The 27,430-nt window shown below is 48.5% G+C and overlaps 2 protein-coding genes across 2 annotated transcripts; one reads left to right on the forward strand and one right to left on the reverse strand.

Moving 5' to 3' along the window:
• Positions 1-91: 91 nt before the first annotated feature.
• On the reverse strand, positions 92-5,488 carry LOC100832025 (NADP-dependent malic enzyme, chloroplastic). Its single transcript, XM_010232265.3, has 20 exons — positions 5,288-5,488; positions 4,801-5,138; positions 3,681-3,801; positions 3,524-3,598; positions 3,248-3,399; positions 3,049-3,154; positions 2,914-2,979; positions 2,706-2,801; positions 2,541-2,612; positions 2,361-2,444; positions 2,139-2,237; positions 2,001-2,048; positions 1,852-1,905; positions 1,660-1,758; positions 1,447-1,536; positions 1,276-1,353; positions 973-1,047; positions 773-863; positions 493-621; positions 92-411 (listed from the first exon to the last, which is right to left on the reverse strand). The coding sequence occupies exons 1-20, from the start codon at positions 5,330-5,332 to the stop codon at positions 323-325; spliced, it is 2,007 nt and encodes a 668-aa protein (XP_010230567.1). The 5' UTR covers positions 5,333-5,488; the 3' UTR covers positions 92-322.
• Positions 5,489-11,486: 5,998 nt separating this feature from the next.
• On the forward strand, positions 11,487-15,969 carry LOC104583035 (thiol protease SEN102). Its single transcript, XM_010234699.1, has 2 exons — positions 11,487-11,829; positions 15,869-15,969. The coding sequence occupies exons 1-2, from the start codon at positions 11,487-11,489 to the stop codon at positions 15,967-15,969; spliced, it is 444 nt and encodes a 147-aa protein (XP_010233001.1).
• Positions 15,970-27,430: the final 11,461 nt, after the last annotated feature.

Genomic DNA, 27,430 nt, shown 5'->3' on the forward strand with positions numbered 1-27,430 from the left:
TTTTACTGGTCTAATGCATGCTAATTTGCATGGATTTTCAGGGTTACGGCTCTAAGTTCAGTTAAAACGTGAGGGGCACTGGACATCACCGTGAGAACCAGTGCTGTGTGTGTTTATTACCACTAGTTACACTGAAGCGACAAGATTAACAAATGTTGGTACACAAGGTTTTCTTTCAGACTTCTTCCATAAGGTTACAATAGACATGACATATGTATACAGATAAGGCAGCGGAACCAACTGTTGCTGCGACAAACGACAAACAGCGTCGCAGCATCCTGCGACAGCACATTTTATTACTGCAAAACTGATCCTAGCAGCATTACCTGTAGCTGCGGTAGACTGGGGTGTACATGCAACTCTCTGCATATTTCTCCAGATCTCTCGGGCGAGGCAAGCGGGTTGCTAAGCCTGCAAAAAAAGAAGTTAATCGATGTCAACATGTTTTCCATGGGGGCCTGAAAGGCCAGCAGGCGAGGTTTCAGAACATACCAAGTTCATAGGCTTTTGCTGCCACGCTAGCAGCGATGAGTGCAGATATCTTCCTGATGTTTGCGAAGGGTGGGAAGATGGATCCCTTGGCGAAGTTCTCCTGAGTGGCTTGTTCAGCTAGTGTTTCCGCTGTACAGGAATGAAACATGAATACAGTTACGCTCGTGAACCTCCAATAATATGAATGACATTAGGAGGGAGGGGGGGGGGGGGGGAATGCTCGGTGATTGGGACAGTGAATGAATTCATGATTCATGAGTTTCCCATCGAAGATACTTACAGGCAGCAAGAAGCATGTCCTCGTGTACACGGATTGCTCCGGAGATAACAACACCAAGGCCAAGGCCAGGGAAAATGTAAGCATTGTTTGCCTGTTGTGAACAGCCGAAACAATTAAGCATGAAGAACTTCTGTTTTGACTAGGCAAGATTTCAGACCAACAAGATAACTCTTCCTTGGAAAAGTTTAAACTAGAAATACCTGGCCAGGCACATAAGTCTTCTCATCGTAAACCACAGGGTCAAATGGACTTCCGCTGGCAAACACTGCACGACCCTGCAAGTGTGGTATTTGTATGTTTTAGTGAACACCTTTGTTATGCCAATTATGTTACACCAACTATGGCGATGCATGCATTAGAAGAAAGCAAACATGGAACATCTCTCATTAATCATAGTTGCATTTCAAATGTTATAGGAATCATAGGATAGAAGTCATTTAGCGAGTAACAATGTTTGATTAGACAAAATTTGCAGCTAGCTGTGTACATGTTTGGAAACTCACCTTGGTCCATCTGTATGCTTCTTCAGCCGTACATTCAGAATGTGATGTAGGATTTGACAACGAGAAAATGACAGGTTTCTGTATTTAGAATTTCAGATATCACGAGTTACTCAAACATCTCGGTGATTCCACAAAATTGCAACTTGAACATGTCCAAGGTCCAAGTGTTACCTCATTGAAGGAAGCCATAGCCTCAATGACTTCTTTTGTAAAAGCTTTGCCAACTCCAGAAGTTCCAATCAGCACTGTAGGTTTGAGGGACTAGAGAAACAATGAAACAACTTCAATAAGATACAAGAAATACAATATTAATAGCACAATTTCAAATGAAAGAATCAGTTGCTAATTAGGTTAAACTCTTAAACGTGCATCAACAACGAATACCTTGACAGCATCTAACAACGTTGTCACAGGTTCATGCTCATGTGCCCAAGATTTTTTGAATGGCTGAAGCGAGTCTCTCCGGGAGCTAACAATCAAACCCTGATTATAATAATAGAATAATATTGTGTCAGGCTGTCAGCTGCAGCATTGAAAAATTGTACAAGTATTAACAATTTTCCTTTGGCTCTATACCTTTGAATCCGCCAGCCAAATCCTTTTGCGGCACTCTTCAATTGGATTATCTGTCTACAAATTGATCAAAATCAACATGTATTAGCAGTAGCACCAGTACTGAAACTATGTACACCACGTTGAGATTGTGAAACATTATAGTTAGCTACCTGTTTTGAAATCTCAAGAGCAATGAGTTCGGCAATACCAGTTCCAGCCTGCAGTCATATGCATAATCATACGTGTTCTAAAAAATACATCATGTTCACACAGTTGAGCAATATATGCTAAGAGAAGTTTTTACTTACCTCGCCAGCACCAAGGAACAGATAGGTGTGCTCTGCTAGGTTCCCACCGACGATCTTCAGTGAAGATAACAACCCTGCAAGGACCACAGATGCTGTTCCCTGCAATCCATACATTTCATATCAACACAGAAGGCAATAGACTGAAAGATAGGAATACGAATAAGGACAGCATCTGTAAAACTAAAAACACCACAGCATGAACACAATAAGCAGTTCTCTTACCTGGATATCGTCATTGAAAACTAGATGACTCTGGCTATATTTTGCAAGCAAATCAAATGCATTGTGATTGGCAAAGTCTTCAAACTGGCACAAAGAACATACATTCTCACTATTCTTGTGATAACAAGTCAAAATAATCACCATGTAACAAACAGTTGATTATTAGGTATCTGAACTGACCTGGATGAGAACTTTTTCACCATATATTTGCTTAACAGCACCCATGAACTCTTCCATGAGCTCATGATACTCCTGTCATCAAGGACAATGCACATATTAATCTTATGTCTTACTTATTCTGCCAACGTCTTCATTCTCCCAAGCAAAGTTGGTAGATGTGCATACCTCTCCAGTAGCACGTCTTTGTCTAAGCCCAATGTAGAACTCATCGTTAAGCAATTGCTCATTGTTAGTACCAACATCAATTGTAATAGGCAGGCACTGCAGAGTAAACATTTAGGAAACTGCAATTATTTGGTTGATTTGCAGTTTGTTGGTAGCAAACGTACTGGAAGCATTAAAGGGGACTGCAACGACATATGTAAATGCTTACAGCTGATGGGCGAACTCCTCCAAGTGCAGTGTACAGAGAAAGTTTGCCAACAGGAATTCCCATTCCCTGCAGGAGATCATTTCAACAAAACATAAGCAAAGTTCCTGAAGTAAGCAGCTAATTAGACAAACATACCTGACAACCCAAATCTCCAAGCCCCAAAATGCGCTCACCATCAGTAACAACGATAACTTGAATGTTCCTCTCAGGCCAGTTCCTTAGCACCTCAAGGACCTTCCCCCTACAATAAACCTCTAGTCAGTCCCAATCAAACAGTCAGAAAGAAAATAAATACATAATTCTTGTAAGTTCAAGCAAGGCTGGGCAAACGTACTTGTCTCTCAAGCTGACATACAGACCCTGTGGGCGCCTAAATATACTCCCATACTTCTGGCATGCCTCACCTACAGTTGGTGTGTAAACCACCGGGAGCAGCTCCTCCACGTTATCAATGAGAAGCTTGTAGAAGAGTCTTTCATTTCTCTCCTGAAATCACAAGGCATTGTGCAGTGTCGTAATCAATAAATGATTTAACTGCATTGCACAGTCAATCTCCTTGCAGTATGGACAAATCCACAGTACACAGAATCAGCTAGATTAATAGGGCTACCTGAAGGTCCATCATGGCCACATAGCGCTGCAGAGGGACCTTGTACTGACGAAGGTTGTGCATGATCTTCTTTACCTGTATAGAAGTCAAAGGTGCTTAGGAAAAAGAAAACCAGAATAAGTACAGCTTATCTAGGGCTAGCGATGACTGCACATACTTGGAGGTCCTGTGAGACAACTCCTGGGGGAAGAAGGCCACGCAAGTAGTGTGCATCCCGCTCCTTCTCAGTAAAGGCGAGGCCCTTGTTGTGATGTGGATCTCTCAGAAGGGTGTAACCGCTGTTGCAAGAAAAGAAGTCCATTAGCATTTGTTTCATATGGAGCAAATGTTATTTGGTCCATTGCAATCTTGCAACCAGATCTGACATTCTATAGCAGCAAAGGCTTTTTTGATATTATTATTTTCGTGGTCAAATTTGACTTTCCTTGCTGAAGTTACCGTTCTTATGCTTTACTTTCAGTTAACTAGCACAATTATTTGCTGCTACTCCATACGGTTGTCAGTTTTGTATCAATTTGCAGTTTTGCACTTGCAGTCACATTTCGCTGTCAGGGGTAGCGGAGAACACAAGACACACAGATATTGCCGTGGGCCAGGTTAGAAACTATATTCCATGACCAAGACTGCAAGAAAAGAAGAAATTAAAATAAAACAACTAATTCTTTGCTTTGGCCAACTACTCGCGACCTACTCAAAATCCGCCCAGCTGCAACCCAAATCCGCTTACATTCTCTAAAAAAAACCGATACTATTCTCTCCAGAAAATGAATTAAAAATGTTAAGATGATTCTATAAAAAAAATTATGCGACCAGCTGGGCGACTCCAACAATACCGGGTAACCCATACTGGGTGCGACAAAACTCAGATCGCCCTGGGTTCACCAGAAGATGAAAGGGACAGTTCCGCTTTGCTGAACACGCCCCCCAGCTACGCAGAAACCTACTGGAGTCCATTTACGCAATTACTAGATTGTTTCACGGTTTGTTTCTACTGACGCAAGCTAGCAACGGGACACGCATCCTGACTTCTACACACGCACGTCAAAAGTCTAAACTGGACTAAACTAAAATAGTACTAGTAGTATCAGCTTAAGCAAAGCATCACGCGTGGGAAACCGTACAGCTAACCCGCCCCCAAATCGATCCCGGAACTGAAACGGCAAAGAGGAGAGATCAAACGGAACCCGGCGGACCCAGATCGAGCCGTGGAGAAGTCCGCCCAACCCAGATCCCGCACGCGGCGATCCGATCCCGATCCGATCCGTCCCCACGCTCACCTGGCGACAGAGAAGGCCCATGGCGTGACGGGGAGCTCCTCCGTGGCCCTGTCCTCGCCGTACTTGTCCTCCACCCCGCCGCCGGCCGCCGCCACCTCCTTCTCCGCCTCCTCCTCCGCGGTCTCCGCTTCCGCGACCGCCGATTCCATGGCCACCGCCTCCGCCTCCGCTTCCGCGATCTCCGCGGCAGCCGACTCCATCGCCACCGCCTCCACCCTCCTAGGCGGCGTCGCGCGGACCGTCACCACCGCCGCCCTCCTCCGCACCTCCCTGCAGCTCGTGCATCCGTTGTTGCCGTTGCCGTTGCCGCTTCCCCCCTCGCCACCCGCGCGCTTCCACTGCAGCGTGAAACAAAACAGAGACAAGCAAAACAAAGTCACAAAAACCTCCAGAGGCCACACTGCAATTACAAAACTCGAAGCGAGCAGCGAACGAGACCCGGAGAGAGCGAGCGGGATCAGCAAGGGGGCGGAATTAGCGTCCGTACCAGGGAGGCGGCGGGCGAGGCGGCGGCGGTGCGAGCGGAGAGCATGGCTGCGAGTTCCGCGGAGGCCGGCCGGCACGCCGTCGAGCGGGACGGTTTGCTTGCTAGCTTGCTTCCCTCGTCAGCCCGGAGTCCCTGCGCGCAACGGGGCGTGTGAAGGCTGGAGAGAGGGGGAGGACGGGACGGGAACGCGGAGGAGGAAGAGGAGGCTGGGGCGCTATAAAAGGGGGCGGGGCGCAGTGCGCTTTGTATTTTTCGTCCGGCGGGTGGAACGCTCGGCTAGGTAGGTGGACGCCGTGGACGGGGTAATTTTTAATTCCGCGCGGTGATTTGCCGCACGCTGTTCGGGAGCGAACCGTCTGGTCGTCGTAGAGGACCCATACCCGCAGGTGTATCGTACAGAGTTCAGATATGAACCTATGCGATTGCTCTCTTCGGCACGACTAAATTGAGAGTTGCTATATTTAAATTCGTGAAGTTTTTTCAATAATTAGGACAATTCACACTGAATCGGCGTCAATTAATATCAAACGGATGGAGTATACGTGAGAATTAAGGTTCAATCCTTACCATAGCAGGAAAGGTGAAAAAACCGTTGGAACATTTATTCGTTTAACTCCTTTTCTCTACGAGCAAAAGGAACTCCTAGAATTGGAAAAGAAAGAAGTTTCCAGTTGAGTCGAGAAAAGCGCTGTAGAACAAGCGGCGAACACATGTCGCTCGGAGACACCCACATCGACAGCACCCGCGGCATCATTATCATCGCCTCGCGTGCAAGAGATCGAGCCGATAACTCCGACTTCATCACGCGAACGCAACGAGACGAGAACCCCGTGGAGATATGTGCCGAGCACACATCGACCAAATTGTCGTGTACGCGAAGCTCGGTGCAGATAAGGTCGCTCTGACTTCAGCGAAAGAGATCGCTCATCGGCACCGTTATCGCTACGACAGAAAATGGCCGACCAAGGAGAACCACGGTGTCATGCTGGCAACCGCACATGATGTCGTAGCCAAGGTTGCCTATGTTAGCTTAAGTTGAGCGGTGCGTGTTGGAGTTATGCCAAATATTGTACGTAGATTTATAGGTGGACTTGGTGTAGCGGTTAGTGTTAGAACTTGAGCCGAGTACATGTAATCAGAACTCCCTTAAATATAAATGGGTACCATGAGATGTAACTCAAACAATTCAATTGGGGAGGAGTGACTGCACTAACAATGCAAACCTCGTGAACAAATAGTGTGTCCCTTTTTTGCGCTTGTGCTCTTAAAATACTAAAAGACGATTAATATAACAAGTGGTATTTGAGCTCAGGAGTTCGGATGAAAACCTTGACAGACTTGTGTGTGGTCGATCATGGCGGTGGGCTGGAAAGTTGGTGTTCGCAACCCATGGCGATCGATCTGTGATCAGCCGAGTCATTGGTGTGACTTTCTATCGTTGGATTAAATGCATGAGTGGAAAATCATCTTTCCCTTTTTTGCTGATCAGTTGGAAATAAAATCTGGACTATTATGGAGTAATTAGTTCCTGCTGTTATTGAGACTGAAAAAGTGAGAACGAAATGGCAGAGAGCATCGGATAACACTATCCGAAGAAAGTCAATATTAATTTCCAAATATTTCTTATCAAAAATAGTACAGTAGCAGCAGCAGCTTGGAAGCTTATTTCTGGGCAATGCATCGGCAACACAGACAGCATTGAACACGCCTTTATTAGACGGTTAGTAGCATCTGTGGGTGGGTAGCTCCAGCCACATGCCTATCAGTACTGATTAGCTGAATCAAAGGTTGTGGTTGTAATTATGCCATTGTTTACCCCCGCGTCAGCAGTCCACGATGAACCTGGCTGAGCCTGAACCGCGGGTTAATTCAACACAGGTATACCTAATCAACGCTTGTTTCTGTGGACTAGAGTACGGTGGCAACGCACATCAAGGAATCACTTGTCAATTTAAAGCCACGCTGCTCATATATGAAACCGATTTTGCGGTCCAGGCCACTGCCCGCTGGCTCTATCTTACTACAGTTCCAATCAAAAAGTAACGGGTACTCCTACAAACGGAACGGGGAAAACATGTATGTCGTCTAGGAGTACAGTAGTACTACCTGTTGGACGGGATTTTCATGCATGTGTAGTCTGTCCGTGAGTACTATATATTTTTTTCCATTTTTCGGTCAGATGCAAGGGTGGGTTTTACTCGTATAAAAGTGGATCAAATCAAAGCATGGCCAGATTGGATGCGCGGCCAACTGTGCCAAGTGGACTGGAAATGTTCCACTGCAGCTGGGGTGCTGGCTTTGGCTGTTCTGTTCATGTGCTTTCCTTTGTTCGACGGCTTGATGGTAGGTCCCAAATGTTTTGCAGCAGCATAGGGTCGGAGGTCGGACTATGTATGATCTTGGCTAACAAAACAAACCGGCCAGGCGGCCACGGTAGTGAGTCCACTTGTACCAGTTAAGGCCGTCATATTTGGTCCGGTTTGGTGAGCATTGTTTATGGCTAATTAAGAAATACTTCTACTAAATTCTTGACTCAAATTTGCCCAAATATTAATGTATGTATTCTTAAAAAGCGTCTAGATACATATAATATTTCGACAACAATTTAGCATCGGAGGAACTAGATATTTTGAGAAAAAGGCAGTCGATGTTGCTAATTCAACTATCTGTGAGATAGTCTTAGGAACATAACCTCTTTTTGGTTCTTCTTCCTCTTCTTCTTCTTTTTTCGGTCGTTTTTGCTTTTCTTCCTCGCTGTTTTGACTTGACTTGTTCAGGATGATGTTGTGCTCATACTTCTAGTCTGTTTGGAATATATAAGGTATACAAAAAAAAAATGTTGCTAATTCAATTAGAAAGAGTGAGTACAACGTTTCTTGAGGAGTGAAGAAGAAGAAAGAAAAAAAAGAAACAAATGGATTGAAGACTTGTATGGCTAAGGAATACTCGTATGGCTAAGGAATACTTGTATGGTCTCTTTGATTCACGGGACTTAAAAAACATAAACACATGAATATAGGGAGCGACGGTTTGTTAGAACGACCTATAGTTTTTTCCTCCATACGCAGTAAAAAAAACAATGTGTTCGATCCAACATTTTTTATACTCTCTTCGTCCCATATTAAGTTACGAAATACTCCCTCCATTTCACAAAGGTTTGCGTGTTTTGGTTCGTTAAGATAAGGCTTTGACCAAAAATTACTCTATTAATATGTAACTTTTATGATACAAAATCATGATTATTAATAAGAATTTTTAATGACAAATCTATTGATACAAATTTGATGGATGGAAAAAACACATATTAATAGAATTATCATTGCTCAAAGTTTTGTCTTAGCGAAACAAAATACTCAAACCTTTATGAAATGAAGGAAGTATTAAACGTATCTAAACGCTTTTTGATATATAGATACATTCATTTTTAGACAAATTTGAGTCACTTGATATGGGACAAAGAGGGTAAAAAAAATACTTCAGTTTTGAGACTACAGTTTTCTGAGATAGCACTCCGAACAAAACTGACGTAAAATTAAATACCGCGGTATTCTCACAGTACTTTACACACAGCCATCAAACGGAGCCTTTTCCTCGGATTGTCTTGGGAAATGTCAAGCTGTGAAACCACAGGAACGACAACGCCGGACGCGAAACAGCGGCGAGCAAAGACTGGGCAAGAGACAAACTGGCAGCTCTGACTCTGGTGGAGTACGACCCCAGCAGGCAGGCCAGGCGGTAATAACAAGGCGACGTCACGACCGCGCGCGCGGGGTGCGCCGCGGCGAGTAGCCACGTACCTGCGCGCGTGCGCACACCTTTCCTGAACGGCGGGACCCTCCTCCTCCCAGCCGCGAGCCGACAAGACACTTTAAAGCTGGAGTATTCCCTCACGAGGGAGCCGGGCCCAACTTAGCCCCCACTGATGTGGTGCCCCACATGTCAGTGTCAGTGGTTCGATCTCATGGGACCTGGAGAACGTGCGCGAGATGGGGGCCCCGGAAGGTGAGGCCTCCCCCGGGTGCGCCTCGCCCGTCCGTCCATGTGACCCTCCCCACAGAGACAAACACTGCACGTAGGCCCCCAGCGTCAGCTGCTCTTCGACGGCCAAGTACTTCCATCGTGCGTCGCTTCTGTATTAAAAAAAAAACGCGATGCCACTGTACCCTGTGAGCGTTTGCTAGCTAGCAACACGAACGAACGGTGGCCGAGCTGTTCGTTCGCCCACGGCTGGGGAAGGACGGACAGCGGTGCGCCTGTCAGTAAAGGCTGCAGTCCCGCGCGCTGAAACCCAGCATTAAAAACAAGTCGTTCATCAGTCGCGGTCGGCTGGATCGCGCGAAAATTCGTTTCTTTTCTCGTGGACGGGGAGACCGCGCGGCGTGTTCTTCCGGTCTTTTCCTTGCTCGCGGCGTCCGTCGTGGTCGATCGGGCCCGGTAAACTTTTTCACACCACTGGTTTTGTTTCCATCTAGTAGTATTACCAATTACAGTTATAGTTGAGAGAGAATATACTCCTACTCGTGATGGCGAACTAAAAGCTTATTTAAAATGCAGGAGCTGAAAACTAAAGCAATTTTGTATGACCCCGGCGTGATTGGAAGAGGCGTCGCATTCCCACGTTTCTCGCCGAGGAGTCCCAGGCGCTCTCTCGGTTCCATTGTGCTCTTTGATTGGAGAAGGTCCTAAAACTCGGTCGTCAGGTAACAGCGACGACGGACCAAGTGATAATCTAGGAACCATCGAGCTCGGGCGGCATACATACATGTATAGCTACGGGCTGCCACAAGTTTGATTGCTGCGCCTTCGGCTTGGAGGGGCGGCGCCCGTTGTCCCGAAGGGCAACTCCGATGCAGGTTTCGACAAGGGGCGGTGAACTATGGAACGAAAAGCCTTAGAATTATAGGAAGGGCGGTGTCCTTTTCTTCATCGCCGGACGGAATTCCCTGACATGGACCGCAAGAGATTCCGTGAATATTTCTTTTGGTTTCTGCCAAAGCACGGGGACAGAAATTGTGCAACTCAAGGGGTCTGGAAGGCGTCGCGTGCATTTAGTTTCTGCGCAGAACTACGAGCTGACGTGAACCATGATGGTTGAGGATCGCCATCTTGTTATATATATGCGTTGTTCAATCTTCAAATTGGGCGTTTATAAAATTCGTCTCCGTGTGTTTCAAGAGCGACCTTTTTTCGGGAAAAAGACGTGTCCAGACTCCAAATAGCGAGGGGTTTGCTTGTTTGGTGTTATACCATCTCAGCACATGCTGATTCATCGTTCGATTTGAGGAAAGAATTGTTGCGGTGTGCTGTGGCGCGCGTGTGGAAACCAGGTGAGAACCCGGCGTTGCTGCAAATCCAAAAGGACAGATATAATAACCAAGTCTTTCGATGGACTCAATTTGTGGTTCCTACAGAATTTGTCAAATTCTATTACTCCATCTGTTTTACTTGCGGACTCTATTATATGTTCTACTCAAAAAGCAGTTGCTACAGAATTTGACAATTTACGGATGCCTGTACCAATTTTTTTTTCTGTACAACTCTAGATCCAGTACAGAAAGAAGGTGCCCCAGAAGGATTTGCGGGAGGTATTGGAAAAAGCTAAAAGACACTTCGGCTTTGTTTTGGCAAAACACACAAATCCTCATGTGTCTGCAAAAAATGTGGCTTGGATCCATACTCCTAAACCCCAAAATTGATTTCTGGGCCAGGCAACAACTATCCATGCTCCTAGTATTTATTCTCACAGAGAAATTTGTGTCAGAAAAGCAAACTAGTAGCAAATTAAGTGTTGCAAACCCTTTGATTGGCAAATAAAATATGCACGTTATGGTGCTTTTATATGTTCACTACAAAACCAAGAAAACATTTTCTGGACTGCCCATCCAGCCTCCTCCTTTTACAAGTAAAAGCATTAATCTGTTCCTAGAAGCTACAAAGAACAAACAATAGTACATATCGTGGACTTCCTGATGCATTAATATGAACAAATATGCATACTGATGCATTAATATGAAAGTGGTACTCACCCCCCATTTTTTTCCCAAATTTGGAAAGAGTATGGGGAGTCCCTATTTGTGCAAAACTCATCCAAACCTTGTCCACTTGTTTTTCTTGGCCCCCTCACCCTTGGAGATGCCCTACTGCCGATCGACGACGCAACGCACGTACGATGGCGAGGGCGTTGGTGCTCACGTCCGCGATGGCCGTAGCCGGCGTGCTCCTGCTGCTGTTGGCGGCGCAGGCGAGCGCCATGGATTTCGGCGAGTCGGACCTCGCGTCGGGGGAGTCCCAGTGGGCTTTGTATCAGCGTTGGCGCGTGCAGGACACGGACATGGCCATGTCCAGCGACCGCTTCACCGTGTTCGTCGAGAACGCGCACCTGGTCCACGACTTCAACGCCCGCCGCGATGCCCCCTACAAGCTCTGGCTCAACGGCTTCGCCGACCTCACCGCAGAAGAGTTCAGCCGTGCCTACGCCTCCTCCCGCGTCTACCACCTCGAGCCCAACGACAATGTGTGGGTAGTCAGAAAGTGGGGAGGATGTCCATCTCTTACTCCATCGGCTCTAATGCGTCGATTGAGATTTAAGTATATTTTCTTAAAAATCAAGCGGTTGTGAAATAGCCACACCTACTTGTTATCTTCTCAAAAGCAAATTGGCAAACATGAAAAACACTTTCATGCATGCAGCGAAAACCTCCTTTTATTTCGTCTTGGGCGAGCTCATGGTTTTCTCCCGTTCTCGGAAAATCTTGGAACCATGGTCATAGTGCACGAAAACAACAAAAACAGCAGGCTATAGCCCACGAAAATGGGAAAAACAAATTTCTATACTAAACCGACAACAACTCGGAAAATTGGTCGAAAACCTAAAAATCGTGGGCTATAGCCCACGAAAAATCGTAGGCTGCGCGACCACCGCCTTCATGAGAGCGCTCTCGTCGTTTGGCGGCACCATACCGTAGCCGTCTATGGTGGCGGCGGCCGGCAGTTTCTTGACATCGCAGGTGTCGCTCTGCCGGCCCTTGTAGGGGTAGGATTCCTCGCTAGTGACCCCACAGTTTTCGGCAATGTAGCGAAAGGCGGCGTCTGAGAACCCGCCTTTGCAGGCGGAGTCGGTCTCGGTGTGGCCCTAATCATTCCTTGATAAAAGGAATAAAAGGATGTGTGTGTGGGGGGGGGGGGCAACGGCCCCTGTGTGTGTGTGTGTGGGGGGGGGGGGGCAACGGCCCCCCGGGCATACATGCAGCTTCGCCGTTTGCAAACCATGATGCTGGTGGTCATACAATCGACTATAGGTGTTAAGATGAATTTCCATCCATTGCAAAATGTCTTGCACTAACATAATTTTGAAACCATGTGAAATCATATGTGATACAGTACAGTGCCAACGAATGATGAGACAACTCTCATGAAGGCCATCGGAAAACAGCTCGTCTCGGTGGCTCTTGATGCCAGCGGCTCCCACTTCTAGTTCTATTCGGAAGGCGTCTTCGACGTCAACTGCGGGACGGAGCTAGACCACGCCGTGGCGGTGGTCGGGTACTGGGTCACCGTCGTAATATATTACAACTTTATATATATTATAGGAACCGAACATAAGATTGATTCCAATAATATATTAATAGATTTTTTTTGAGAAACTAGATAGTTCAATTACAGCTTTATATATATCATAGGAACCGAACATAAGATTGATGCTCGTATGTTAAACCATTTCATTACATTTCACCTTCTTCTAGCAACCAAACACTACCGGTCCTGTCCTAAGTCAAAGGTTATCAACTTTGACCGAGTTTGGTAAACTAACATGTTGTTGTTCTCGACAACAATTAGAGTAAGGGGTGCCAAAACTCGATGGCACGAGTGCGAGTATAAAAGTAGGGCATGTACGCCGGCCTTATAGCGAAGGTCACCGTACACTTGGACAAGTTGACACGTCGGTATTTTTTGAATAGGTTCGGTCGACCCTGCGGGAACGACCTACGTTAGGAGAGGCTTCGAGGGGGTCGTTAGCCAAAGCGTTCGGGTCGATCGAGGCTCCCCGAATCACTTAGCGAGAGGTTGAAAGGGGCCGTCTCGTACTTGGGCCGAACGAGGCTTCCCAAGTAGTGAGGTCGAGATACCCTTAGGACTCTAACCCGATTCCCTCTCCTTCGGGCTCGGGCCGAACGAGGCTTCCCGAGATCCCGAACAAGAGCTCCTCTCAAAGTGGCTTTCTATCCCTCTCCCCTTGAGTTTATTCAAGTGAGAGTGAATGGTACATGCCCCCATGAGGGGTTATTTATAGCCTAGGGGTCCATGACAAAAGACCATGGCTACCCTTGAGGGAGAGAGAAAAGTGAGGGCAAAATGGTTAAAGTAGCCTCTTGGTCCATAGCTTTTGTGTGCACCAAGTGGAAAAAGGGGGGGCTTGGTACATGGTCCACCATGGACTAAGGTTTTCCTCCTCACACCTTTCTTGCCCCCTACTCAAGCTCAATTCTCCTTTTGACCATGGCATGAGAGGCTTGACTTGTTGACTTGTTTTCCTTTGTCACGTAGGATTGACCGCGCCACGTGGGCATCTTGACTCGTGCTTGGGAAATGTTAACTTGGTCGTCGCCATGTAGGATTTACGGCCCGGCCCATATAAGGGTTTTATTTTAGTACAACAATAGCCCCCTTGAGCTGGAGGCATTGAGAATGCCTTCGGGTCAACCTTCGATGCAAGACTCCCGAGATCTTCCATTCGCGAGAGGAAATGGTACTTTGGTGGCTTTCCTGCAAAAAAGGAGCCTTGGAGGCGTTTTCGGAGAAATTTCATGCCATTGGTGGTCTTCTTTGCGAGAAATCGGACTTCGGGGGGTATTTTAGCAAAAAACCGGGACCCTAGGGGCCTCTCTGCGAGAAAACCGGTGTCCCGAAGGACTATTTTGCAAAAATCAGGAACCCCGAGGGTCTCCCTGAAATTTCCGAGGTCTTAATAACAATTTTCCCAAAATCTGGGGCTTTCCTGCAAAAAATCCGAATCCCGTCGGCCAACTGGGTCGCCGGTGCGCGCGAGATGGGCTGGTAGCGGGGCCGGCGCCCAGGCTGTCTCCTGGCCTGTTTTTCTTTACCTGGGCTGTTTTCTGGGCCGTCTTTTTGGCCGAGGCCTGGTTGGGCCCGAATAACGGTTCGATTTAGTGAGGAAGATCCGACGGCCAGGGCGGTTCCCCGCCCTAGATCAGACGGACCTCCTTTTTCTTCTTCCTCGGTACGGTCCAGGTCAGACCGACCACCTTTCCAGGGGCGCCGTCGTCACCATGGGTGACTTGAGGGGCTCAGCCCCTGGTCGGGACTTCGCAGGGGTGCTCCCCCCACCTCCCTTTCCTTCTTTTCGAAAAAGGCGACTTGTCTCCTTCTATTTTTGCTTGTCTTGGGCAGTAGGAAGGACGGCGAGGTGTCGGCCTCGCATTAGCCGGCCCGGACGCCAAGGAGCTCCCTGTGGCCTATAAAATGGAGCTCAAGGCCCATGGTGGAGCTTCACACCGGTCTTGTTTGATTTTTTCGGCGCCGAAGCCTCGTTCGGCAGCGCCCGAAACTTCTTCGGGACTTGGGTTCTTGTGCGTTTTGCAGGGGCGCAGCCACTCCTCGGTTGCGACGGCGGTTGTCTTGGTACCCAGGGAGCCCTTGCGGAAGCTTGTCCTTGTTGAGGCGTCGTGGGGGCGAGGTGCGCGGGCGAGGCCGCTTGGAGCAAGGTGTAGGCGGTGCCTCCAAGTCTTCCCGGGAGACCTACGTCGGCTTCGCCATTCCCCCTGCTCGTGCGATGGTGGGAGAAGCTCCACCGTGGTGAACTTCCTTCTCGTTGACGTCGGGCGGCTTCTTAATCATTTCGTCGAACACCCTCGGAGCTTGCAGCCGGCGCCGCGGTTAGGACGCGCGAGGGGCTCGGGCGAGGCCCCGTGGGGCTTGGCGTGGTCTGGGTGCGACCGCGGGCACCTTTTGGTGTCGACACGGGTGCACGGGGCGAGGCGCTGGCAGCTGGGACGCGCGCGGCAGCGCGTGACAGGGCAGTTGCGGTGTACGCGCGGCGCGGCGCGGCGGCAAGTGCGGGTGGCCGGGCGCGAGCAGGCGCGGCGTGGGCGAGGTGCGGGCACGAGGACGCGCGGCGTGGGCATGGACATGCGCGTCGTGGGCGCGGTCATGCGTGGTACGGGCGCGGGCGGGCGCGGGCAGGCGCGAGGATGCGCGGCGCGGGCATTTTGCCGAACGGTTGGTTGGCGTGGGGGACAGTTCCCCCACCCTTCCTCTCTCTTTTTTTTAAGCTGCAGACGCGAGCGAGCCGGGGGGCCTGTGGGCCGGAGGTCTGCGGAGCTTGGGCTCCCCCTCCTTCCCCTTGCGCGTGCGGGCAGGCCGAGGGCGTTGGCCCGCGGGGCTTGGCCCCTGTTCCTTTCTCCTTTTTTTTGGGTGTGGGCCCGCGGGGCTTGGCCCCTGCACGGGCTGAGCGGCCCAGGGAGCTTGGCTCCCCTTCTTTTCTTTTCTTTTCTTTTGCTTGCTAGTCTCTTTGAGATTTCCCCGTACCTCCTATTAACCGTTGTTGATTCCTTGTTTGTGTAGGTGAGATGGCGGGTCCCGATGCCGAGCCCGCGACCGAGAGGGAGCTGTCCAAGGGCTCCGCGGCGGAGCGCGCGGCGAACCAACCGTCGAGGAAGAAGTAGGTCGCCTTCGCCCACGTGGGGATCCTCTGGTGGTTCCGATGGCTCTGATGGAGGACGGTTGGGCTCACGACTACCTTCTCACGTCTTCGACGAGCCCCGAGAACCTTGTCCAGCTGGAGGAGGCGGGATACTTCCCCAAGGGGGACGGTATCTTGCCCGATGGGGAGGAGTTCAAGCTCGACCACAAGCAGCGTCCAGGGTGCATCGTGGTATTTTCGGCTTGGTTCCATGCCGGCTTGTGTGTGCCCGTCCACCCCTTCCTGCTGGAGTTCTTGGAGACGTATGGCATCGAGTTGGCCCAGCTTCACCCTTCGGCGATCATGAAGTTGAACGTGTTTCGCTGGCTGTGCGAGACCGCGCTTCACGAGGAGCCTTCGATGAAGCTGCTGCTGTTCTACTTTACCGTGGAGGTGAGGGAGTTGCTTACTCCCGACGGCTTTACCCTGAGCGCCTTTGGTTCGGTGAACCTGAGGCTCCGCTCCGGCTTTGGAGACGACTTTATGCTCATGCCGGGGAGGAGCACGGTGAAGTTGTTTGACAAGTGGGAGTCCCAGTGGTTTTTCCTTCGGGCTTTGAAGACGCGTCTTCGACACTTAGGCGATCTTCCTCGACATTCGGGGGCTGGGGGCCTCAAGGAGGTGCCTCACCCAGGCGAGCTTCGGTCGACCGACCTTTGGAAGGTGACCAAGATCAAGGAGGTGTCCGCCGAGAGGAGCTTCTGCGACCTCATGGAGGAGATGGTGATGGCGGGGCGCTTCATGATGGGGAGCCGTCCGAGGTCCGAGCTTGGGATTCCTCGGTCTTTCCGTCCTCCACATGCCGTCACCACACGTGAGTGCCGCTTCCTTTTTCCTTTCGGGCTTTGGTTGTTTTTCCCTTGCGATGGTACTTAACAACTTTGGCTTGTCTTTTTTTAGCGACGTTTTCCGAGGAGAGGGCGGCGCTGTGGGACGTGCAGCTGATAGGTCCGTACGGAGGGCCGGAGCCCCGTGGCTACGAGACCAAGATCAGCGGCGGGGGATGTCATAACATCATCGCGAAGTGCTTTGGGAAGATGGTGCCAATGCGACAAGATCTGAAGTTCGGGCACCTCCTTCGAGTGGGCGATCGGTACTCCCGCTTGGCGACACCGTCGATGCTGGCGGTAGGGTCCAAGTTGCGGGACACCTGCGGGAAGGTGAAGACGGGGATGACGGTGCCTGTTGCGCCGGTCCCCAAGATGCAAGAGGAAGGCTCCCCCGATTCCTTCTCCTTCTTATGACTATGCTCCGGCGGATTCGGCAGATCCCGTCGTGGGTGAGTCGAGTGTTGGGGAACGCGGTATGCTACGCTAGCACAAAATAAAATTTTCTACCGCTTCCGCCCGGAACAATGCTGTAGATAATGGATCACGAGATTACCACTAGACGCGCAGACCCGTAGCGGAAGTAGAGTCGATGTAGCGCGTCGATGCCGAGTAGTCGAACAGCCTACTCCTCCTCGCCGATCCCACGAACAGTTTGTCCAAGCGCCGCAGGTGCAGCGCCTCCGAGGTATCCACACGTACAGGGAGGAACTCCGTGCGGCGGACTGCTAGATCCGATCGCAAGGCTTTGGGCGTGGAGGTGTGACGGCCGAGTCTAACTCGCGCCTAAACTCGGGTTAACCCTAGACGGGTTGGTCTCCTCCACTTATATAGACGTCCATAGTGGGCTCAACACTTGAGGCCCATTAGGAGTCCAAGCCCGATACGAGTTGGATCCGATCCAACTCGGTTCCCACCCCTTAAGCGTGTGACCCTTCAGGTTCGCGGTCAGTCGGCCACGGCTACGAGCTCGGACTGCGGGCCCGAGTAACACCTTACTCGTCCACTGGCACCGACTCAAGTCGATAGTTGGTAGCGGCGCCTAGCAGCACGTGCCAACTCCCGAGTAACCACAAGGTATATTGACGAACCATACAATGTGACATGTGCAACATTCCTTTTGCCTCGCGATATGTGTGTCGAGCTCAAGGCGAGTGCGTGTCATCCTTGTGGATAGCTCGAGTCTCTTCTCGTTCCTGTGATACAGATTCCCGAACGGGTTAACACTTAACCCAAGTCGCATGGCCATGCTTTCCGAATCTGATCACTCGAGAGGGCCCAGAGATATCTCTCCGAACAGGAGGAGCAAATCCCATCTTGATCAACCATGACTCGCAGCATGCTTCTCAGCAAACCCGAAAGCTACCTTTATAACCACCCAGTTACGGAGTAGCGTTTGGCAACCCCTAAGTAGGCCGATTCACATCCCAAGCTCATACGATGACCTCAGGTGTAGGACTGGCATATACATCATACTTGAGACTAACAAATGACAATCATCTCGTTGTGTCTCAGTGCGGGTCTGTCCGACTCAACAATCTCATTGTCGAGTCCATGCTATCAGTCGGCAACACCTTGCCCTATGACTTGTGAAACATAGTCATCATACTGATTCACATTGCTAGTCTAGATTATGTGTCCGCATAACCTCAATGACTAGGGACCATTAGAACAACATCATAGAATACATAGTCTCACAAACAAATCACGTATTTATTGATACATATCAGTGATGATGTTCAAGGACAATAACAATAACTCATGAATACATAGGAAATAACATCATCACATGATTGCCTCTAGGGCATATCTCCAACATCGAGGTCCCCTTTGAGGGTGACCTTGGACCTGCACATGAAGGAGAAGATTGGACTTAAGCACGTGCTTCCTCCTTCGAGCCACGAGGTTGAGGCTTTCACTCGCCAGACAGGGCTTCAGGTGCGGAGCGACTCGGTGGTGGAGTTGTCAACCGGAGCCAGCGGTGCGGGTGTCCCGATGTTCTCCATCGGTCGCGAGCGTCCCGAGGAGGATGCTCCTACCTCGGGTGAGTGCCTTTCTCTTTGGCTGTGTCGCTCTTCTTTGAAGATTCTGACATGGTTTCCTTGGTTTGTTTTCAGGTGCGAGGATCGCGGCTCCCGAGGTTCCCGAGGGCGAGCCCCCGGCTCAAGCGAGGGACGGAGTGCTTCCGACGACCGAGGATCGGGTGAGAGACCCTCTCATGACACTGGAGCTGGTGAGCGTCCATGACATGTCTCCCTCGGTCCTTTGGTTTTGCTTTTGGGCTAACTCCGTCTTCTTTGTAGGTGAGGGGTTTGGTCGAGGCCGTGGGCGCCCTTCCTGCTCTCAAGACTCAGGTGGGGGCACTTTCTGCCACTTTGGACGTGGAGATGTCCAAGTCTACCCTTGCCTTGTGCGAGTTGGCTTCGGAGAGCTTTCCCGTGTTTCGGCGGAGCTCGTGGCCATGGAGACCAGGGCTCGGCTCGCTGAGGAGCGTCAGGCGGACGAGATTGCGAAGACTCGTCGAGTTGAGCAGGACTTGGTGGGTGCCAACCTTGATAGGGAGCACGCTCGAGCGGAGGCTACTTCCCTCAAGGTGGAGTTGGCTGCAGCGAGTGATGGCCCGATGCTCACTCCTCGTGCTCGCCCTCCTTCGGATCGTCGTCCCAAGGTGGTTTCGCTTTTGCTTGCTCAGGCCACCGAGATTTGGGAGACGATGATTTGCTTGAGGAGCGTTTCTCAGCCGGACCTTCCTCCGTGTCGCACGGTGGATGAGGCGAGTAGGGTGCTTACTTCCCAGGTGGAGCTCATCGAGCCTACCGTGAAGAAGTGCCTCTTGAGTACGGGTGCTCGACTTGTTTCGTCGGCGGTTGCGGCAGTCCTGGACGGCGGTGCCAGGATGAACGGGCTTGAGGGTGTGCTGTCTCACGGGGCGAAGAAGTTTTTGACGGACCAGGGTGCTCCTCTTCGCACTCGGGCTCGACGCTTCATGCGTTGCCTTGAGCCTGCTCTTCAGGAGGGTGATGGTGAGGCGTGAGCCTCGTCGCCTTCGGAGGTGGTGATGCACCTCAGCTGCTTACTTATGCGATGTTGCATATCTCCACTTGACTTAGCCTCATGGCTAGCATGTTTAGGCTTTTAGTCATAGAGGTTGTAAGACAGCTTTTTTGTTGTGTTTCATGCTTCACTATGTAGTCAACATTATCGGAAATGTTAACTTAACTCAGCATGTATTTCTCATGTTTCACCATGTAGTCGACAATTATCGGAAATGTTAACTTGGCTCAACATGTGTTTCTCGGAGTACTATATTTCCTTCTTGTGAAGTACTATATTTCCTCAGTTTATACAGCTCGTGATCGTTCGCTATGATTACACTTTTGTGTCATCAATTGCTGTCGCCGTTGGGATACGACTTGGCTTCAGTGCCTTAGGCCATGGTTACGAGCCATGTGTCCTAGTACCCTTGTGAGGGTCACAATCGATATGCCGGTAGTGATCCGGACATTTCGACCTGCCGTTCGGGAAATTTCATGCGGAATTCTCCCTCTTCGGACTTCAGGAAGCTATGCTTTCCCGCGATTATTATGGAGCCTTAACCCGATTACTATCATGCAGGCCCGCGCGATGTCTCGCATACGGCTAGCATGGTTCTCCGAGGTAAGTAAGTGAAAGGGCATTTCGATTCCTAAGTGTTTTGGTGTTAATGACAACATGACTCATGGACTAACCCTGTGCTCGAGTGTTTCAGATGTGAGATCAAATGGCACAAGACGGTTCGTTGCCCTCAAAAAGGAAAGAAGCGTAGAAGGATTTACGGTTTTTTATTTATATTGAGTCGTAGGAAATCCGTACTATTAAGAGGGAGTCCACATGGAAAAGGTTTGGGTAAATCAACTTCACGTACACAAAACTACTATATTTGCACCCACATAAAGCCATTTCCTTACTTGGAGAGAGACCACCTCATAATCTTAGCCTAAGGCTTTAGTGCTTAAATGTCTCCAGGGCGGCAGTGCAGCTATATCCAGGCCGGTAGTTCCACCCCAGTACCGGAACCGCACCTAAACGCTACTGTCTTCTAGCGGTAGTGGGGCGGTACCGGAGCGGTAGTACCTCTCTGCTACTTCTCTATCACCCGGCTGCGCGAAATACTCTTAACAGTCAGATTTTGAGGCGCCCTTTAAATAGGAGTCATCCCCTACCTCGGCACTTCTTCTCCACCAAGCTATTCCTCTCTCCCCTAAATACAAGAGCTTCAAATTCCTAGATCTCCCTCCCTAGTGCTTCCCCACTCTTGATTCTTTGAGGATTGGAGGAGAAGATCTTGATCTAGGGTATCACCAAATTGAAAAGTTGATTCCCCTTGTTTTCTTTGTGGATTTTGTTACTCTTGGGATTTTGGGATCCCCAGCCGGAAGGTGTCTGTTCAAGGCCTCCAATCTTGTGAGGAGGTGATTGAGGATTCGGGAAGGAGCATCCAATTAAGTTGTGGAGTTGTGCCCTTCTCCTTGTTTGTAAGGGTTCGGCGTTCGCCCTCAAGGAAGCCACTAGTGGAATTCACCTCACCTTTGTGGTGTTGTGAGAGCTCATCCCACCTTTGTAGTGGGTGAGTTGGAGAATAGAGTGAGCCTTTGTGGCGCCTCTACCTTTGTAGTAGAACACTCCTCCAAACGGAGACGTACACCGACCCCAATAGGTGGAACTCGGGTGAAATCTTCGTCTCCCCGTGTGGTATCATTCTTGCCCCTTTACTTACTCGCAAAGCTTAATTTTTTATCTTGTGCTTAGGCTATCAAGCAAGTTTCAATTGATTATCTATTGCTTGTGCTCGTGCTTCGACTATTGCATCATACTAGGAGTGTTCATCATTTAGACGTTTTAGTGAACCCATGTATTGATGCTTGTATCCCATAAAGGTGAAAAAAAAGTAAAATTTGATAGTCGCCTATTCACCCTCCCCTCTAGTCGACCATACCGATCTTTCAGTAAGCTCATGCATAACTCGCTTATTTACGGTTTCCACTTAAATGCGTTTTAAGGAGCTTCCGGTCCTCGGGAGACTTGGTTCTATTTGGTGGATGGCCTCGAGGCACACTAGGATCCACCAAGAAACAAGTCGCTAGTAGCGACCTATGTCCGTGGACATTTTTAGAGGATGCTCGGGCCAACGGAGGCCTTTCCGCGTTCCTCGGTGAGCGGCACAGGGGCAGCGGATCTTTTACGACGATGAGTCGTGTGAGTGTCTCGTGTCACTCTTAATTTTTCCTCAAGTACTTGTTTTTTTAATCCTTGCTTCCTTGTCTTGAGGTATTGCCCGACGGGCACTTACAAGCCTTATGTAGACGTGGCCTCGTTGGCGCTTATGATCCCTCGAAGTTTCATAGGGAAGAGGCCGGTTGGGCGCTGATGATCTCCTTTCGGGAGCGGCAAGGCTGATGAGTATGACTCCAGCCCCCGCACCGTCGAGGCGCTTAGAGCCGTCGAACCTCATTATCCAATGTGGTTCGGGGGGCTCGGTCTTGGATGTGATTTCTTCGGGCGGGGCTAGTGGAGCGTGCCACTCGGCCACGAAGTTAGCCAGGACTTGGGATTTTATGGCCGTTCTCGCCGTGAGTTCCAACGAGAAAGGAGCCAATTCCGTTGCCCATTTGGCGATTCTTCCGGTGGTCTCCTTGTTGCCGAAGATTTCCTTCAGTGGGAAGGTAGTTGGCACCATGATGGTGTGGCCCATGAAGTAATGACGGAGCTTCGAGAGGCCATGAGAAGCGCGTACACGATCTTCTCGATCTGGGTGTATCTGTTGGAAATATGCCCTAGAGGTAATAATAAATTTGTTATTATCATATTTCATTGTTCTTGATAAATGTTTATTGCCCATGCTATAATTGTATTGATTGGAAACTCAAATACATGTGTGGATAAATAAACAAATACCGTGTCCCTAATACGCCTCTACTAGATTAGCTCGTTGATTAAAGATGGTTAAGGTTTCCTAACCATAGACATGTGTTGTCATTTAATAACGAGGTCATATCATTAGGAGAATGATGTGATGGACAGACCCAAACCTAAACATAGCTTTTGATCGTGTCACTTAAGTTTAAGTTGCTTATGTTTTATTATGTCAAGTATTATTTCTTTAGACCATGAGATCATGCCACTCCCTAGTACCGGAAGAATACTTTGTGGGCATCAACCGTCATCTCGTAACTGGGTGATCATAAAGGTGTTTTTCAGGTATCTCAGAAGGTGCTTGTTGGGTTGTATGGATCAAGACTGGGATTTGTCACTCCTTGTGACGGAGAGATATCTCTGGGCCCTCTCGGTAATATAATATCCTAATGAGCTTGCAAGCATGCGACTAATGTGTTTAGTTGCGGGGGGTATTATATTACGGAACGAGTAAAGAGAACTTGCCGGTAACGAGATTAAACTAGGTATGGCGATACCGACGATCAAATCTCGGGCAAGTAATATATCGCGAGACAAAGTGAAGCCGGGATCTCGTCTACCTCTCCCTCTCGCTTGCTGGATCGAGGAAGGAGGAGACAACGTGAAGCTGAACGTGTGGATACCAAGGAGGTGCCGTCCGTTCGGCACTGAGATTGATCTCATTGAAAGTTCCACTACACCAACAACGATCTCGTGATCGTAACGCTTAGCGGTCTACGAGGGTATGGTGTTCATGATCCCTCTCGTTACATACATCTAGTATATATATTCTTGGGTTTTCTTCCGCACTTCTCGTAGGAAAATTTTTGTTTCCTATGCAACGAGCCCAACAGTGGTATCAGAGCTAGATCTATGCGTAGATGTTTTGTACGAGTAGAACACAATTTAGTTGTGGGCGTTGATGTTCATATTGCTACCTCCTTTGTGCACTATTGGATTTTGCGGGATAGTGGGATGAAGCGGCTCGGACCAACCTTACTTGTCTTCGCACAAGAGACCGGTTCCGCAATTAACATGCAACTTGTATTGCATAAGGCGGCTCGCGGGTGTCTGTCTCTCCCACTATAGTTGAAATCTGATTTGCAATGGGAGGTCTATATGGTTAATAAGCAATTTGTATATCACCGTTGTGGCTTTTGCGTAAGTAAGAACGGTTCTTTTAGTGCAGCCCCTAAAGCCACGTAAAACATGCAACAACAAAGTAGAAGCGTCTAACTTGTTTTTGCAGGGGCATGTGATGTGGTATGGCCAAGATATGATATAATATATTTGATGTATGAGATGATCATGTTTTGTAATATTTCACGACTTGCATGTCGATGAGTTTGGCAACCGGCAGGAGCCGTATGGTTGTCTCATTAATTATTGTATGACCTTCGTGTCAATGATTTAATCGCCATGTAATTGCTTTACTTTATCGCTAGTAGTAGCAATAGTCGTAGTAGCAATAGTTGGTGGAGGCAACTATACATGACGCCCGAGGACCTAGGCGCCATGCTGGTGATGATGGAGATCATGCCCGTGCTTTGGAGATGGAGATCAAAGGCACACGAAGAGAAGGCCATATCATGTCACATTATTTATGCATGTGATGTTTATCCCTTTTATGCATCTTATTTTGCTTAGTTGACGGTAGCATTATAAGATGATCCCTCATTGTTAATATCAAGATAATAATGTGTTCTCCCTTAGTATGCACCGTTGCAAAAGTTCATCGTTTTGAAGCACCACGTGATGATCGGGTGTTATAAACTCTACGTTCGCATACAACGGGTGTAAGCCAGTTTTACACATGCAGGAATACTTTGGTTAACTTGACGAGCCTAGCATGTACAGACATGGCCTCGGAACACAAGGAACCGAAAGGTTAAACATGAGTCATATGAATGATGTGATCAACATGCTGATGTTTACCATTGAAGCTACTCCATCTCACGTGATGATCGGACTTGGTGTAGTGGATTTGGATCATGTGTCACTAAACAATCCGAGGGATGTTGATTTTAGTGGGAGTTCATTAGTAATTTGATTAGCTTGAACTTATTATCATGAACTTAGTCTAATTACCTTTGCAAATATGCTGTAGATCAATGGCTCGTACTACGTTCAATATGAATACTCTCTTAGAGAAAGATAAACTGAAGTCCAATGGAAGCAACTTTACGGACTGGTTCCGGAATGTGAGGATTATCCTCGAAGCTGCCAAAAAGGCTTATGTTTTTGATGCAGCACTTGGTGCAGAACCCGCAGCAACTGAGTCTGCTGACGTTAGGAACGTTTGGCTGACTCAATCTGAGGACCACAATGTAGTTAGGTGCGGCCTCTTGCTTGGTATGGAACCTGAGCTCCAAAAGCGTTTTGAGCACCACTCGGCATATGCTATGATTGGGGAACTGAATACTTTATTTCAGACCCAAGCCCGTGCGGAGAGGTATGATGCCTCCGAAAGATTCTTTAACTGCAAGATGGAGGAGAACAGCTCCGTTAGCGAGCACATGCTCAGAATGTCTGGGTACGCCGACCGCCTGAGACAACTGGGAATTGAGATTCCTAATGAATTAGGCATTGACCGGGTTCTTCAGTCACTACCACCTAGCTATAAAAGTTTTGTGGTGAACTACAATATGCAAGGGATGGATAGGACACTTCCTCAGCTCCTCGCGATGTTAAAAACCGCGGAGGTGGAAATCAAAAAGGAGCATCAAGTGTTGATGGTCAATAAGACCACCAGTTTCAAGAAGGCAAAGGGTAAGAAGGGAAATTTCAAGAAGGGTGGCAAAACTGTTGCCACTCCCGCGAAGAAGCCCAAATCTGGACCTAAGCCGGATACTGAGTGCTTCTACTGCAAGGGGACTGGCCACTGGAAGCGTAACTGCCCCAAGTACTTGGCAGATAAGAAGGCTGGCAATGTCAAAGGTATATTTGATATACATGTTATTGATGTGTACCTTACTAGTACTCATAGTAGCACCTGGGTATTTGATACTGGTTCAGTTGCTCACATTTGTAACTCGAAACAGGAGCTACAGAATAAACGAAGACTAGCAAGAAATGAGGTGACTATGCGCGTCGGGAATGGATCAAAAGTTGATGTGATCGCCGTCGGCACGCTCCCTCTACATTTATCTTCGGGATTAGTTTTAAACCTTAGTAATTGTTATTTGGTGCCTGCGTTGAGCATGAACATTATATCAGGATCTTGTTTAATGCAAGACGGTTATTCATTTAAATCAGAGAATAATGGTTGTTCGATTTATATGAGTAATATCTTTTATGGTCATGCACCACTTGTGAATGGTTTATTTCTATTAAGTCTCGATAGTAGTGACACACATATTCATAATGTTAATGCCAAAAGGTGCAAAGTGGATAATGATAGTTCAACATATTTGTGGCACTGCCGTCTAGGTCATATTGGTATAAAACGCATGAAGAAACTCCATTCTGATGGACTACTTGAATCACTTGATTTTGAATCATTTGATACATGTGAACCATGCCTCATGGGTAAGATGACTAGAACCCCGTTTTCAGGCATAATGGAACGGGCCAGTGACTTGTTGGAAATCATACATACTGATGTGTGCGGACCAATGAGTGTTACAACGTGCGGTGGATATCGTTACTTCCTAACCTTCACAGATGACTTGAGTAGATATGGGTATATTTACTTAATGAAAAACAAGTCTGAGACATTTGAAAAATTCAAGGAATTTCAGAATGAAGTGGAGAATCATCGTAACAAGAAAATTAAATTTCTACGATCGGATCGTGGAGGTGAATATTTGAGTTACGAGTTTGGCACGCATTTAAGACAATGTGGAATTGTTTCACAACTTACGCCGCCTGGAACACCACAACGCAATGGTGTGTCCGAACGTCGTAATCGTACTTTATTGGATATGGTACGGTCTATGATGTCTCTTACTGATTTGCCACTGTCGTTTTGGGGTTATGCATTAGAGACAGCCGCATTCACTTTAAATAGGGCACCATCTAAATCCGTTGAAACGACACCGTATGAATTATGGTTTGGCAAGAAACCTAAGCTGTCCTTTCTTAAAGTTTGGGGATGCGAAGCTTATGTAAAAAGGCTACAACCTGATAAGCTCGAACCCAAGTCGGAAAAATGCGTCTTCATAGGATACCCTAAAGAAACAATTGGGTACACCTTCTATCACAGATCCGAAGGAAAAGTGTTTGTCACTAAGAACGGGTTCTTTCTAGAGAAGGAGTTTCTCTCGAAAGAAGTGAGTGGGAGGAAGGTAGAGCTCGATGAGGTTATTGAACCTTCTCTCGAATTTGAGTGTAGCGCAGCACCAGAAACTGTTCCCGTGCATCCTGCATCAGCTAGAGAGGAAACTAATGATAATGATCATGAAGTTTTGAATGAGCCCAGACTCCGAAAAATGGTTAGAAGCCATGAAATCCGAAATGGGATCCCCCTTGTGGTTCCATCAGCTTCTTCAAAGTGCTCAGATATAGGATGTCGGCGGAGCTTCCACCATCCACAAGAATCTTTTTGAGCTCACAATTTGCGACGATCGCCATCACGAAGAGGGCGTCGCCGTGTGGGAAGCGTATCCCCTTGGCATCTTCCTCGGTGAAGGCAATTGGCACGCTTGCCCACTTTGGTGGTGGTGTCGGGGTGAAGGTTCCCACGAC

This window comes from Brachypodium distachyon, chromosome 2 (assembly GCF_000005505.3).
Source record: "Brachypodium distachyon strain Bd21 chromosome 2, Brachypodium_distachyon_v3.0, whole genome shotgun sequence".
Classification (NCBI taxonomy): domain Eukaryota; kingdom Viridiplantae; phylum Streptophyta; class Magnoliopsida; order Poales; family Poaceae; genus Brachypodium; species Brachypodium distachyon.